At 44.9% G+C, this 12,160-nt stretch overlaps 1 protein-coding gene across 11 annotated transcripts in view; it reads left to right on the top strand.

The window, feature by feature from the left end:
- MICAL2 (microtubule associated monooxygenase, calponin and LIM domain containing 2) overlaps positions 1-12,160 on the top strand; it is a 241,759-nt gene that overhangs the window by 179,139 nt on the left and 50,460 nt on the right. For all 11 annotated transcript variants that reach the window (XR_012903606.2, XM_075927882.2, XM_075927881.2 and 8 more), the window contains 3 exons: positions 707-896; positions 8,123-8,295; positions 11,645-11,719. Coding sequence is in view for 10 of the 11 variants with exons in the window: in XM_075927882.2 (XP_075783997.2) it covers positions 707-896; positions 8,123-8,295; positions 11,645-11,719 (438 nt within the window). In the remaining variant the exon portion in view is untranslated. The remainder of the gene's footprint in view (positions 1-706; positions 897-8,122; positions 8,296-11,644; positions 11,720-12,160) is intronic.

Raw genomic sequence — 12,160 nt, 5'->3', positions numbered from 1 at the left:
ATAGTGCTCTGAAAAGACTGGACCTATTTTTGCGCTGCCCAGCACTCCTAGTTCACCAAAAACTATACAAAATACTTGCAGATAAAGGGCTTGGGTTCCCCTAGAGACAGATGCATTGTCTGTATGTGGGGGCCCCCTCATCAGCTCAAGGGAACACATCTAGCAGGTCTTGGCCTGATCCATCCTTTTTCTTCAAGCTACTTTAAAGAGACCACACAAGTTGTGGGAAGAAACAGTGCAAATTTCTCCAGGCTACAGGCAAGGGGAGTAATGCTGCTCCCAGTCCCCCACCAGGCTCCCATCCCAGTGTTGGACCCTTTTACTGCCTCTTTCATACATACCTCTCCAGCCATCAGTAGCAACCATCTTTTATGCCCATATTTCCACACTCTAGTTTGGGCACTCCTCATTCCCCAGCCCAGTACTAAATGCCACTCATGCTCACTTGTCTGTCCCAAACTAATTCCCGTCTGGGGAATGACTGTGACCCCTTGGGAGGCCCAGGGGACTGGAAAAGGTCATAGAATTTATTGCTATGCTATGAAGACTGATGCAGTGTTTTAAGCAATGTAATATTAATTATTTTCAGAAGCCAATGAATAGATGCCCACAAGTAGTTTGGATCTGAATTCCCTCCACTGAATCCATCGCTCTTCGATGCCTGTGATGTCATCAAGTATGTTTTCATGTCCTTTGGTTTTTTCAGACTACTACTTCAGGATAGCAGATGAACCCACCTCTCCTAAGAAGCCTAAGAATGCCCCTGAGCACAATTTTGAGAGCAGGTGCTCAGCCCTTTCCTCTAACTGGACTTCTGTGAGAATCATCCCAGAGGAAGAAATGACCGAACATGACCTTCTGGCCGTTCGAGTCATGGTAACCAGTGATGGAAGCAGGTATATAACCTACAACCACCTTCTCCCCACCACACTCACAAAGCTGGGTCTGTTTCTCCCAGAAACAATTTAACTACAAAATACAGTGCCTGGAGTTTCTTCAGAACTGACTGTTAATCACTGGCTAGACATATGACTTGCTTAACAGGACATTTTCAGACATTCACATCCCACACAAGGGCCTCAATCACATGATCCCTGATCTAATCCAGTTCAGCTATCGTTTTCCAAAAGTGACTGTACAGGAGTTAGAACAGTGGGAGTACAGTCATGGCAAAAAGGTCACATGACATGACTCTTATCTCTCAGAGAGAGGCTTCCCCGCCTCAGTAGTTCTTCTGGTTGTATGATGGGACTTTCTGTCCTTATGGAATTATAAATCCGATCATACTTTGATACTTGTATAAGAGACCCCAAGTCTTACATCAAAATTGAGAACATTAGACTTAAGCTTCTGTGCTCAACACTTCCTCCTTGGTAAGAGTCAGCTTACACCTATACAAGAAAGGCTAAGTCTGGATTTTTCAGTGAGACCAATTCTGCCTACTTAATCTGTTGGAAATGCAAAAATCTTTGATTAATAAGGAACTTTATTAACATTTTAGAATTTCTTTAAAATATCCATTAACTATCTTTTGGAGTTTGCTAAAATTAGATAATGTAGTCTCAGAAAAATTTGTCCTACAAATGTCTTGCATAACCCTCTGCAGTGTATCACATGTTTGGAAATATCCAATAATGTGTATTTCAGACCAGAGGGAAAAAATTCATTTCAGGATTCATCTATTACTGTCACAAGGGAAAACACAGCTGAGTGGAGGGAGAGATTCATATTTTCCTACCTATTGGCTAGAACATTTTGTAAAATGGAGGCTTACTGTGTAATATGTTTGGAACCAACAATAATACAGTGTGAGGAACAAGGTGGGTGATGTAATGTGGGTTTTTTGTATTGGACCAACTTCTGTTGGTGAGAGACACAAGCTCTTTTGCAACTGTGTATGTGCTCTACTATTCTGGGACTGACATGGCTATAACACTGCATACACTAATACAGTGTGGCTGTTAGTCCTCTGTGTGGCTGGACCACATACAGGTATTTGAATCTGTTCCAGCCTGTGATCTTTTGTATCTGGTCCTTTTGCTCAAGCAATAGAAACTTGTGCTTTAAAATGTAGATCTCTTTGGTTTAGTCCCAGCAGGAAACCCAGCCTAGGCTGGTGTTACATCTGTCAGCAAAATAGCTTGCACTATCTCTGCTGATATTGCTTTCCTGGTGTTACATTAAAACTGTAATCAGTTGTCTGACATGCTAGAGAGGGTACTTCAGTGAGTAAGTACGTCACTGGTCTAAAAAGGGAACAAAATGAAATAGCAAGTGACAAATGACATTCCGTGATTTAACAGTGCATTCTGTTCATGGGATTCTCAGTGGGAAGGTGCAAATGACAAACTAAATAAAATATTACGTGCGTTAAAAAGGCTTTGCTGCTTAGTACTACGTGTTGAACCTCTTTTGTCCAGCACCCTCACAACCTGACCAGTGTTGAACTAGAGAATTTGCTGGACCATGGAAAGTCAATATTTGTCTAGCAGCCAACACTTCCCTTGCTTACTGTCTACTCCTTTAGAAGACATTTATGGGTAAATTCAAGTTAAATAACAGCTCAGAACACTCAGATCCAGGGCTGGTGGCTGTAAACAAACTTTACAGGACCACGGGAAACTTGGCCATACCCGTGATAAGTGGACATTCCAGCTAACTAAAATTGGATGTTGCTGGACTAGAGTGTGCCAAACTATAGAGGTTCAAACTGTAGCTTTATGAATGACTACCTAATGAGTGAAGATTAGAGGACAAACTTCATACAATGGTATTTATAGTCTTTGCAGCCAAAGAAAATAAATACTTTGTGGGATGGGGGATTGTCCTTTAAAACAAAAGACCTCCATCAAAGTGAGTGGCATTTCCCTTTTTTTTTCTTATGGAACAGTGCCCAATCACAATGGTTTATCAATCTCCAATAATAATCCTGATTATCAAAGACTTAAACAGGGTTTAATAAAAATAGTTTCAGGCTTTGTTCGTTTACTAGAAATCAAATTTGATGCCTGTTATAAGAGGACTTCCTTGGCTGTTATTCTTCAGTGTTTCCATATGGGTATGTCTACACTACAAAGTTAATTTGAAATAACAGCAGTTATTTCGAATTAACTTGAATAGCATCTACACAGGCAAATCGCTATAAATTTGAAATAGTGGAGCCCTTATTTCGAATTTGGTAAACCTCATTCTACGAGGAGTAACACCAAATTCGAAATAGCTATTTCAAATTAAATGCTGTGTAGACACTTAATTCGAAATAGAGGACCTCCAGCCCTTCCCAGGGAGCCCGGGTGGCCACTCTGGGCACAACCAGGACAACTTATTCTCCTCTCCCCCAGCTCCAGAGCCATTAAAGGAGTAGACCCTGGCCACAGTGCCTGTGCCAGCTCCAAGCCTGCCAGCCCAAAGCCAGCAGTGGCCACCGGGGCCCCTGACCCAGTGGCCCCAAAACATGAGCCAGCAAGCCACTGGCAACCAGCCCTCCACCGCTCCCCAGGAGCAGTCTGCCAGCTCTCAGGAGCCTGACAGGGGCTGGAGAAGGTGGGCGCTTTCCTGGTCCAGGGTGGAGATCATGGACCTTATTCAGGTTTGGAGGGGATGCCCCCAATTTCCGTGATCTGTGCACTAGACAGAGGAACATGGCCGTCTATGGCAGGATAGCTGCCAGCCTGGCCACCAAAGGCCACATGCAAACCCGAGAGCAGGTTTGCATGAAAGTCAGGTTGGTCCGGTGAGACCCTGAGCTTCCCCTTCCCCTTCCCCTTCCCCTTCCGCTTCCCCTTGCTTCCCCCTTCCAGCTCCCCCCTCCCAGGTTTCCCCCTCCCCTCTTCCACCCCCTCTCTTCCCCTCTCCCAACCTCATTTTCCCAGTCTCCCCAGAGGTTCATCCCCCCCCCCCCGTTTTGTTCAATAAACCCAGTTTCTGTTTTTGAACATGCGTGTCTTTTACTTGACATCAGGAAGGGGGGCTACGGAGGGGTAAGTGGAAGGACGTGAGGGAGGAATGGAGCACGAGCCCCCTGGTGGAGAGGACCAGGGAGGCTCTGAGGGCTCTTCGTGGTGGACGCTGTCTGTCAGGGCCTCCTGGATCCTGACAGCCCTCCAATAGACCCCCCGGATGGAAGCCTGCAGCAAGTACAGCCGGCTGATGGCAACGACCCCACGAGACACACCGGTGTGTCCAAGGGCAGCAGTGCTGTGGTGTCCCAAGTGCGGGCACTCAGGGCACTTCAAGACAGGACTGCTTTGCTGTCCCTCATCGAGGTAGACAAGCAAGCGGGGAACCCTGAGAACTGCCTGTCCGGGGTGGGAGCAGGATCCCTTTAAGCACGGAGCTCAGTTAGCCTCAGGCAGCAGCCCCACACACTAAGTCCTAACCTGATGCCCTGCCGGCACTGGTTCCGGCTAGCCTTAATTTCGGTTCAGGGTCCACTCAGTGTGGACGTGCTATTTCAAAATAGCAAAACGCTATTTCGAAATAGTTTTTGTGTATAGATGCATTATTTTGAATTTGCTTAATTCGAATTAACTATTTCAGATTGTTAATTTGAAATAGTGCTGTAGTGTAGATATACCCTATTAGAGTTAAGCATCATTGCTCTTATCAGCATGGGAGCAGGTGTTAGAATTCATCTGCTGAAACTTAGAGTTACGCTGTAAATCTGGACTCCCCACCAGAATTACCAACGTCCCTGTGATCATTATTCCTCATCACTAAAACATGGATGATCACTTGCAGAAGTTGTGTTTGTCTCTAGCTTACTGAAATTCAGAAGCTGTAGTGTTCATACTACAGAGCCCTAAAAAGCGCAAGCTGGTGACAAGGGACAAGGAGGTTCTAGATGAGTTCCTCTGGGTGTTTGAATCTGAGCAGGGAACTCCACCAAATGTGATTAGATACCTATGCTCACTTTCTCTTGGGTGTGATAGGGCTAGCATCCACAGGCCAATACAGCAATAAACAAGTAATACTTTTCCAAAACACGTGTATAAACATTATCAGTCTGCATCCTAATGACTTATGTATGTGGTTTCAGATGGACTACTCATAGTGAACAGAGTTAATCAGATGCTGTGATGGATAGCAGAAGTGCTGGCCAGCATTCAGTGACTAAAGGGTTAAACGCATGTAACTAGGGGATGCTGACAGGGAGCCAGAAAAGCCAGTGGCAGAATCTGTTGAAATTTAAATGGGAAGATATACCTGCCTGCTGTTTCTTTTGCATGAGTTTTAAGCTAGGAGCTGTGAAAGCCTGATGAATTGAACCAGGCAGAACTACCATGTCTATAAGATATATTGGGCATGGAAATGGACTAGACCTGGAAGTACGGATCAGTATGGATTGTGAGTAAATAGAAAAATGTATATTTAGTCATTATCAGGTTATTTCTCTTTGTTTTGTTGTTTGGTTAAACTTCTCTGTGTTAAACCCATGTGCTTCACAGTCACTATATCTAAGTTGCACCCAGAGATAAAATTTTTCTCTGTGTGTTAATCTGTTCTTTCTTACTTGCTCTGTAACACGTAGCAACCAAGTATGCTTTATCAGGGATATCTTTTTATTTTGTTAATAAAATCATGTTCTTTAAGGTTATGATTTGATTCTTGTGTCCTGGAAGGTAGCAGGAGGTCTGTGTATGCATGCCTAACACTAAGAGATCAGCTATCAGAGATTGCAATTTGTTTTCTGTTTTTCTTTTTTTCAAGCTCTCTTGTGGTAAAAAAGCCTAGGGATACCCTTCTGGAAGAAGTGCAAGTTCTTCCTTCCTAAGCCTAAGAAGAAACAATTTGGAGTTTTTTTTTTTTTGGGTTTACTTGGTAGTGGCAGCTACTTCCCAAGGCCAGGGAATCTGACATGTTGGGGAGTTTTTGTAAACAGAAGCCTATAGAGGCAAAGTATTTAAGGTCTCTTGTGGGTTCCCAACTTCTGCACTCGGAATGCCGGAGTGGGGAGCAGCCTTGATAGATGCACATCTTTGCAGGGTGGGATCCTTAAACCTCCCAGAAGGAGGGGCAGGCTTGTAGAGTAAGAACCGCAAGAGATCCGTTCTATCCATGGCTCAGGAGCTGAGGGGTCTATGGTACCACTGATATGAGGCTCCACTCCAGAGCCTATACAGTGGTGGAAAAGAATACCCACGCAAACTAGATGAGGTATTTTATGAGAAGCTGTTTGGGGACTAAAAAATAGGTAGGAGGAAGTCTAACCTGCCATACACATCCTGATATTTTCTCTTTATAGAAAATCTAAGACAGAGTCTCAGATTGCAGAACTTTTCCTCAAGGAGGATGGAGGAGCAGTCACAATCCTACTGAAATGACATGAGCTAATGATCTCGAGTGCTCAGGCCATGCAAAATTAAATTATTTTTGAGCTGGCTGAAAAATTGGCAATGTTGTTTGTTTACAGTGTTCTTTAAAAATAAAATAAAAATGAAAATTGTTTTTTTCCTCCATTGAAAAGCTTTGATTTATTTCAACAACCTATAGTGCAAGTACTCATTTCAGATTGTCTGAGCCTGTTCCTGGATCAGAATTGGTAGATCACCCAATTTAGCTACACCCTCTCCCACCAAAAGACACAGTTCCTTTGTAAAGTGTCAGTGTTTTAAAAGCTGTTTACAAGAAGACTTCCAGGTGGCTGGTACTGGCGTTTCAGTGATTGTTTTAGATTTATTTTTGTGTTAGTGTTGTATGGTAAGATTCTGATGCCCTAACTCTGTTGCCTAGTATTTTACATTACCAGCCAAGTCAGTTGGGCTTCATGTGGAGTAATGGTGAGTAAGAAACGTACTCTGAGGTGAAAGTAATTTGACATTTCTTACAGGTACTGTCCTATTGCAACCCAGGTTGCTGCTAGTTCTTTAGGTTGCTCCCTGCTGGCTTTTACTGCAGCTAAGCCAGCTCTTGGGAGAGCTGCACACTCATTTACTTTCACTTCAAACCTGACCATTTTAAAAAAAAACAATAAATAGTCTAGTCACACCTTAAGAAGTGGGTTTTGCCCACGAAAGCTCATGATTCCATCTACGTGTTTTGCTAGTCTTTAAGGTGCTACTAGACTATTAGTTATGAGAGGGGTAGCAGTGTTAGTCTGAATCTGCAAAAGCGACGAGGAGTCCTGTGGCACCTTATAGACCAACTGAAGTGTAGGAGCATAAGCTTTCGTGGGCAAAGACCCACTTCGTCAGATGCATGTAGTGGAAATTTCCAGAGGCAGGAATAAATATGCAGGCCAGGATCAGGCTGGAGATGACGAGGTGGATCCAATCAAGGAGGATGAGGCCCACTTCTAGCAGCTGATCTGGAGGTGTGAATTCCAAGAGAGCAGAAGCTGCTTTTGTAGTTAGCAAGCCATTCACAGTCTTTGTTTAATCCAGAGTTGATTGTGTCAAACTTAAAGATGAACTGTAGCTCAGCAGTTTCTCTTTGAAGTCTGGTCCTGAAGTTTTTTTGCTGCAGGATGGCTACTTTTAGATCTGCAATTGTGTGTCCAGGAAGATTGAAGTGTTCCCCTACAGGTTAACCTTTGGTGTGTGCAGCACTGGCCCATCTGTAGGACAATTCAGCATGGCTGTCCCAGGCCCTGCGGCAGCTGTCTCAGCTGTCGTATGGATGGGGTGGTCCCCTGTACTCTGCTCCTGCTACTGTGGTTATGGGGGGGGGCAACCCCTGCTGGCACCCTGTGCCAGGCCCCCTGGTAATCTTTGAAGCTTTGTCCCTCAACAGGGAGGGCTTGAGGGAAGGGGTGCAATGGGGAGGGAAGAGGGCGGCGCAGGGGTTGGATTTGGGGAAGGGGATGGACCCGTGCCAGCAGCCACATGCGGGCTGGTTTGTGGTACTCCTCAGGCTGCAGATGGCCTGTGGGCTGTGAGTTTGAGGCCCCTGGTCTATGGCCAGCATGGTCTTAATCAGAATTATAAAACTGTTGAGACTATTGCAATTTTAGGCACATAGCACTGTCAGCAAATGACATTCCTATCGCCCAAATCACCTGTGGGGATGGAGGCAGTTGTACCTAATTTAATGCAATAAACCCTGACAGTAAAGGGGACACATTAGAATTAAATCCATTGCACATGTTTTCTAAAACGTTCGACTTTCTCATTTATGTTTTTAGTTCAGAGTTGGAATCTGATTTTTATGGTGACTCATCCAATTCTGAAATTAGTGAGGGACAGTTCTGGCTGCCTGAACCTGTATCCTACACAAAGCTCCTAAGTAAGCATGCGTCGCAGACCCCGAGTTCCATGAAAGAAGAGGAGCGCCGTGAAAAGTCCAAAGCTGCTGATGGTAAGAAAATATGCTGTAAATAAATTAGTCAAAACCAGTCATGCTCCAGCTACTTAGCAAATTTGCTATATAAGGGTGTTGTCAAAGAAAATAGGATCTTGTTGGTATTATCAGTGATGCAGTAAGTCTATACAGGCAGTCCCCGACTTACGCGGATCCGACTTACGTCAGATCCGCACTTACGAACGGGGCTTTCTCGCCCCGGAGCTCGCAGGCAGCGATCAGCCACCTCGACCTCCGGGGCGAGAAAAGCTGCTCCCGGTGCCCCTGGTCTGCTGGGGACCATCCCCAGCAGACCAGGGGCACTGCGAGCAAAGCCGCAGCGGCGGCGGGTCCCGCGCCAGAGCAAAGCCTCAGAGGCGCGGCACCCCGCCACTGCGGCTTTGCTCCCTGTGTCCCTGGTCTGTTGGGGGAGGGGGGGGCGCAGCTAGTGTGCCCCCCCCCAGCAGACCAGGCTTTTGTTGTGGACCCTGGGGCAGAGCAGCTGGGGCGCTGCCGGTTGGTCCCGCAGCACCGCTCTGGGCACTACTGGACCAACCCAGCAGCACCCCAGCTGCTCTGCCCCAGGTCCTGATTCAGCTGCTGCTGGTCAGTTTCAGCAGCGGCTGAATCAGGACGCCTGGGGCAGAGCAGCTGGGGTGCTGCTGGGTTGGTCCAGTAGCGCCGAGGAGCGGTGCTACTGGAGCAACCCAGCAGCACCCCAGCTGCTCTGCCCCAGGCGTCCCCAAGTCAGCCGCTGCTGAAACTGACCAGCGCTGTTGCTCTGCCCCGGGCTTCCTGGAATCAGCCGCTGATCAGTTTCAGCAGCAGCTGACTTGGGGTTCTTAAGTTGAATCTGTATGTAAGTCAGAACTGGCGGTCAGTTTCAGCAGCGGCTGAACAAACCTACAGTCCCTATCTTGTATGTAACCCGGGGACTGCCTGTAATCTTCAGTTCTATGGAGGATTTCTTGTGATGCATCTCTGCCTCTGGATACTGCAACAGGATCCAACAGACTCCTCTTTAGACATTGTTTCAATCAAATAACAAAACCCCAACGATCCAGCAGCATTAAGATAGGCCGTGCAATGGAGCTGTTCAGTTCAGGGCATCACAGAATTCTTAATTCTGTTCTTGGTTTCTGGATAGTGTCATGAGAGTTGGCACAATTAGGGTAGCCAGTTTTGGTTTGTGTCCTTGACGTTTCATCACATGTGACCTCTTTAATTAAATAATTATCTTTTAATATCTGGAGACTTCAGGACAATCTTGAAGGGTTGGCAATATTAAAAAGCAGTGACATTATCTACTCTAGAGGATGCTACTGAAACAGACAACAATGCCTTGGTATCAAGGTAAAGCAGTTCTGTCCCCATACTTAGCTCAAATGGAGATAAAATCTTTCCTTGAGACATGAGGTTGGGATACTGTTAGAGGCCCATACAATACAAGCTGCGTGGCCTAGGCATAGCAGGGCTGAATCAGAGTCCTCTCAGGGAGCTCTGAGGCTGCTTAATTTAATTTATTGCTAGATTTGTGACTTACCAAATGTTTTTCCTCCATTAATAATACAATGAGGGAAAAGTTGTAACCAGAGTGGAGGTGATTCAGAGTTGTATAGCTCGAGATAGGTGGCTCTGTCTGGAGTTCAGAGGAGGAATTCAGAACTGGAATTTGTTGAATAGCTCTTTTAAAATGTCTCTGAAGAAGCTGTATTGCATTGTGTGTTTTCATCATAACATTCTGAGGCCTTGGAGAACCCTTTGTGGGCCTTGACAGAAGAAAGTGGTATGGCCAGGGTTTTACTGCATTTTGTGTGTCACTATTCAAAGGTGAAATGTCTTTTAAAAATAAGCATTGTTTGGACTCCGGGGCTACGTCTATACTGCACTCTTCTTCCACAAAAGCTTATGCAAATGAAGCGCGGAGTAGAATATTGTGGTGCTTCATTTGCATAATTATTTAGCGGCCGTTTTTGTGCAAGAGGCTTTTGCACAAAAAAGAGCTGTGTAGACGGCTCCTTTTTGCACAAAAAAACCTCTTGTGCAAGAGCCGTTCTTCCTCATTTTTCAGGAAGAACAGCTCTTGCACAAGAGGGGAGTTTTGTGTGAAAAGGAGCCGTCTACACAGCTCCTTTTCGCGCAAAAGCCTCTTGCACAAAAACAGCCTCTAATTAATTATGCAAATGAAACAGAGAGATATTCTACTCTGCGCTTCATTTGCATAAGCTTTTGCGAAAGAAGGGTGCAGTATAGATGCAGCCTGGGTGTTGGGTGTTTCATATACAAGCTTATGAGCGTAAGAACAGTGACACACTAGACCTGACCTATGCAATACAAATGGGCTTTTGTGATGTAAACAATTTTGGAAAAGTGAACTATAACATGTGAGGGAGAATGCAAATAAAATAATTTTAAGGCTCAGCTTTGTGATTAACATTTGCTGGTGAGTATTGCCCTCTATTGGCAAAATCTGCATTTTTTTAAAAGCAGCTGCGTTCACTCCAGCTGCTCAGAGCAACTGATTGTTAATCATACCTGATGAATTTACCAGGATGGGGAGGGAGTCATATAGCAACTGCCATTTACCTTATAATAGTTAGAATTATTTTCTCAGTGGTACAGCATTAGCACACTGTGATAGAGCCACATTTGACATACTGCATGAGTCCATAGAACAGGGATGTGGAAACTTTTTTGGATTGAGAGCCACTGACCTGCAGAAAAATCAGAGGGTGGGAGCTGGGCTCACACAAGTGAGAAAGTGAGGGTTTTTTTTTTATTTTCCTGACATGGCCCCTGATGAAAGCACAAAGACACCCCCACATTCCCCTTGCACACCAGAGCTTGGGGGACCCAGACTAGTACAGCTTGTGTGGTCCTGTGGGGAGATGGTGGGGGGCCAGGAGCACCAATATGGGCTCCCCAATGCTGGGGAAGAGCCCTGAGTCTCAGGGGCCAGGGCCAGGCAAGGCAGGGGCCACATCTGTCCCCAGGTCTTGGGTTCCCCACCCCTGCAGTAAAATAAGTCAGTCCTCATGGGAGAGGAGGAGGAAAAGGTCAGACAGTAACTGCCCCTCAGTTTAATTTTCAGCTAGGTCTGTGCCTCCGGTAGGATTTTACTTCACCAAAACAGCAGCAGGAAGCACAAGAAGGGTGGAGGTAATTTGGAGGGCAGAAACAGCAGGGCTTCAGAGAAGAGGGGGAACATGTCCTCTGCTTCTTTCAAAATAAAACAATTGCAGTCTTTTGTAAAGGCATTATGGCTCTTTTACTATGTTTAAACTAGTTTTATACAAAGTCTAGTTTTGTAATAACACCTTCTATTTGCTTAGCTTGTTAACAATGTCTCTTTCCGATTTCTCTGAAGCATTGCAAAGAGCCAACAGTTTCCACTCCTCTACACTGAATAAATACCAGAATTGGAGAAGAAAAATGCAATCTAGTAAGTAAAGCCTTAGAATCAATTGAATTTTCTATTTGTACAGTGGCCTTTGTTTGCATTCCTTTTATTCAAAGGCCTGTTGAGATACCTTTAACCCAGTTTCTACCATAAAAGATACATATGTATTTGAGTTATTCATGGTAATAAATGAGGAATTGGAGATGTTAAAAATCCAGAAAAAATCTTTTTATCCTCAGTTGTTGTTTTCAGGACCAGACATCCATCTTGTGTGATTGTTCAGCAGAATAATCTGTTATCAGGGAAACAATGCACTCTGTCGTGATAGCTAGTATGTTTTACTACTCATTCTTTTGCAATTCCAACTCAAAGGATCTTATATAGTGCTGGACTCAGGGCAGCCTTAGCAATACTATGTATGAGGAAAAATCAGTGAGCATTGTATAATCCCCTTTGAAGATACATACTTAGATTTAAGATCGT

Source organism: Pelodiscus sinensis, chromosome 5 (genome assembly GCF_052426305.1).
Source record: "Pelodiscus sinensis isolate ZL-2025 chromosome 5, ASM5242630v1, whole genome shotgun sequence".
NCBI classification, from domain to species: Eukaryota; Metazoa; Chordata; order Testudines; family Trionychidae; genus Pelodiscus; species Pelodiscus sinensis.
The sequence above is the reverse complement of the archived record's forward strand: the minus strand, read 5'-3'. Positions and strand labels throughout refer to the sequence as shown.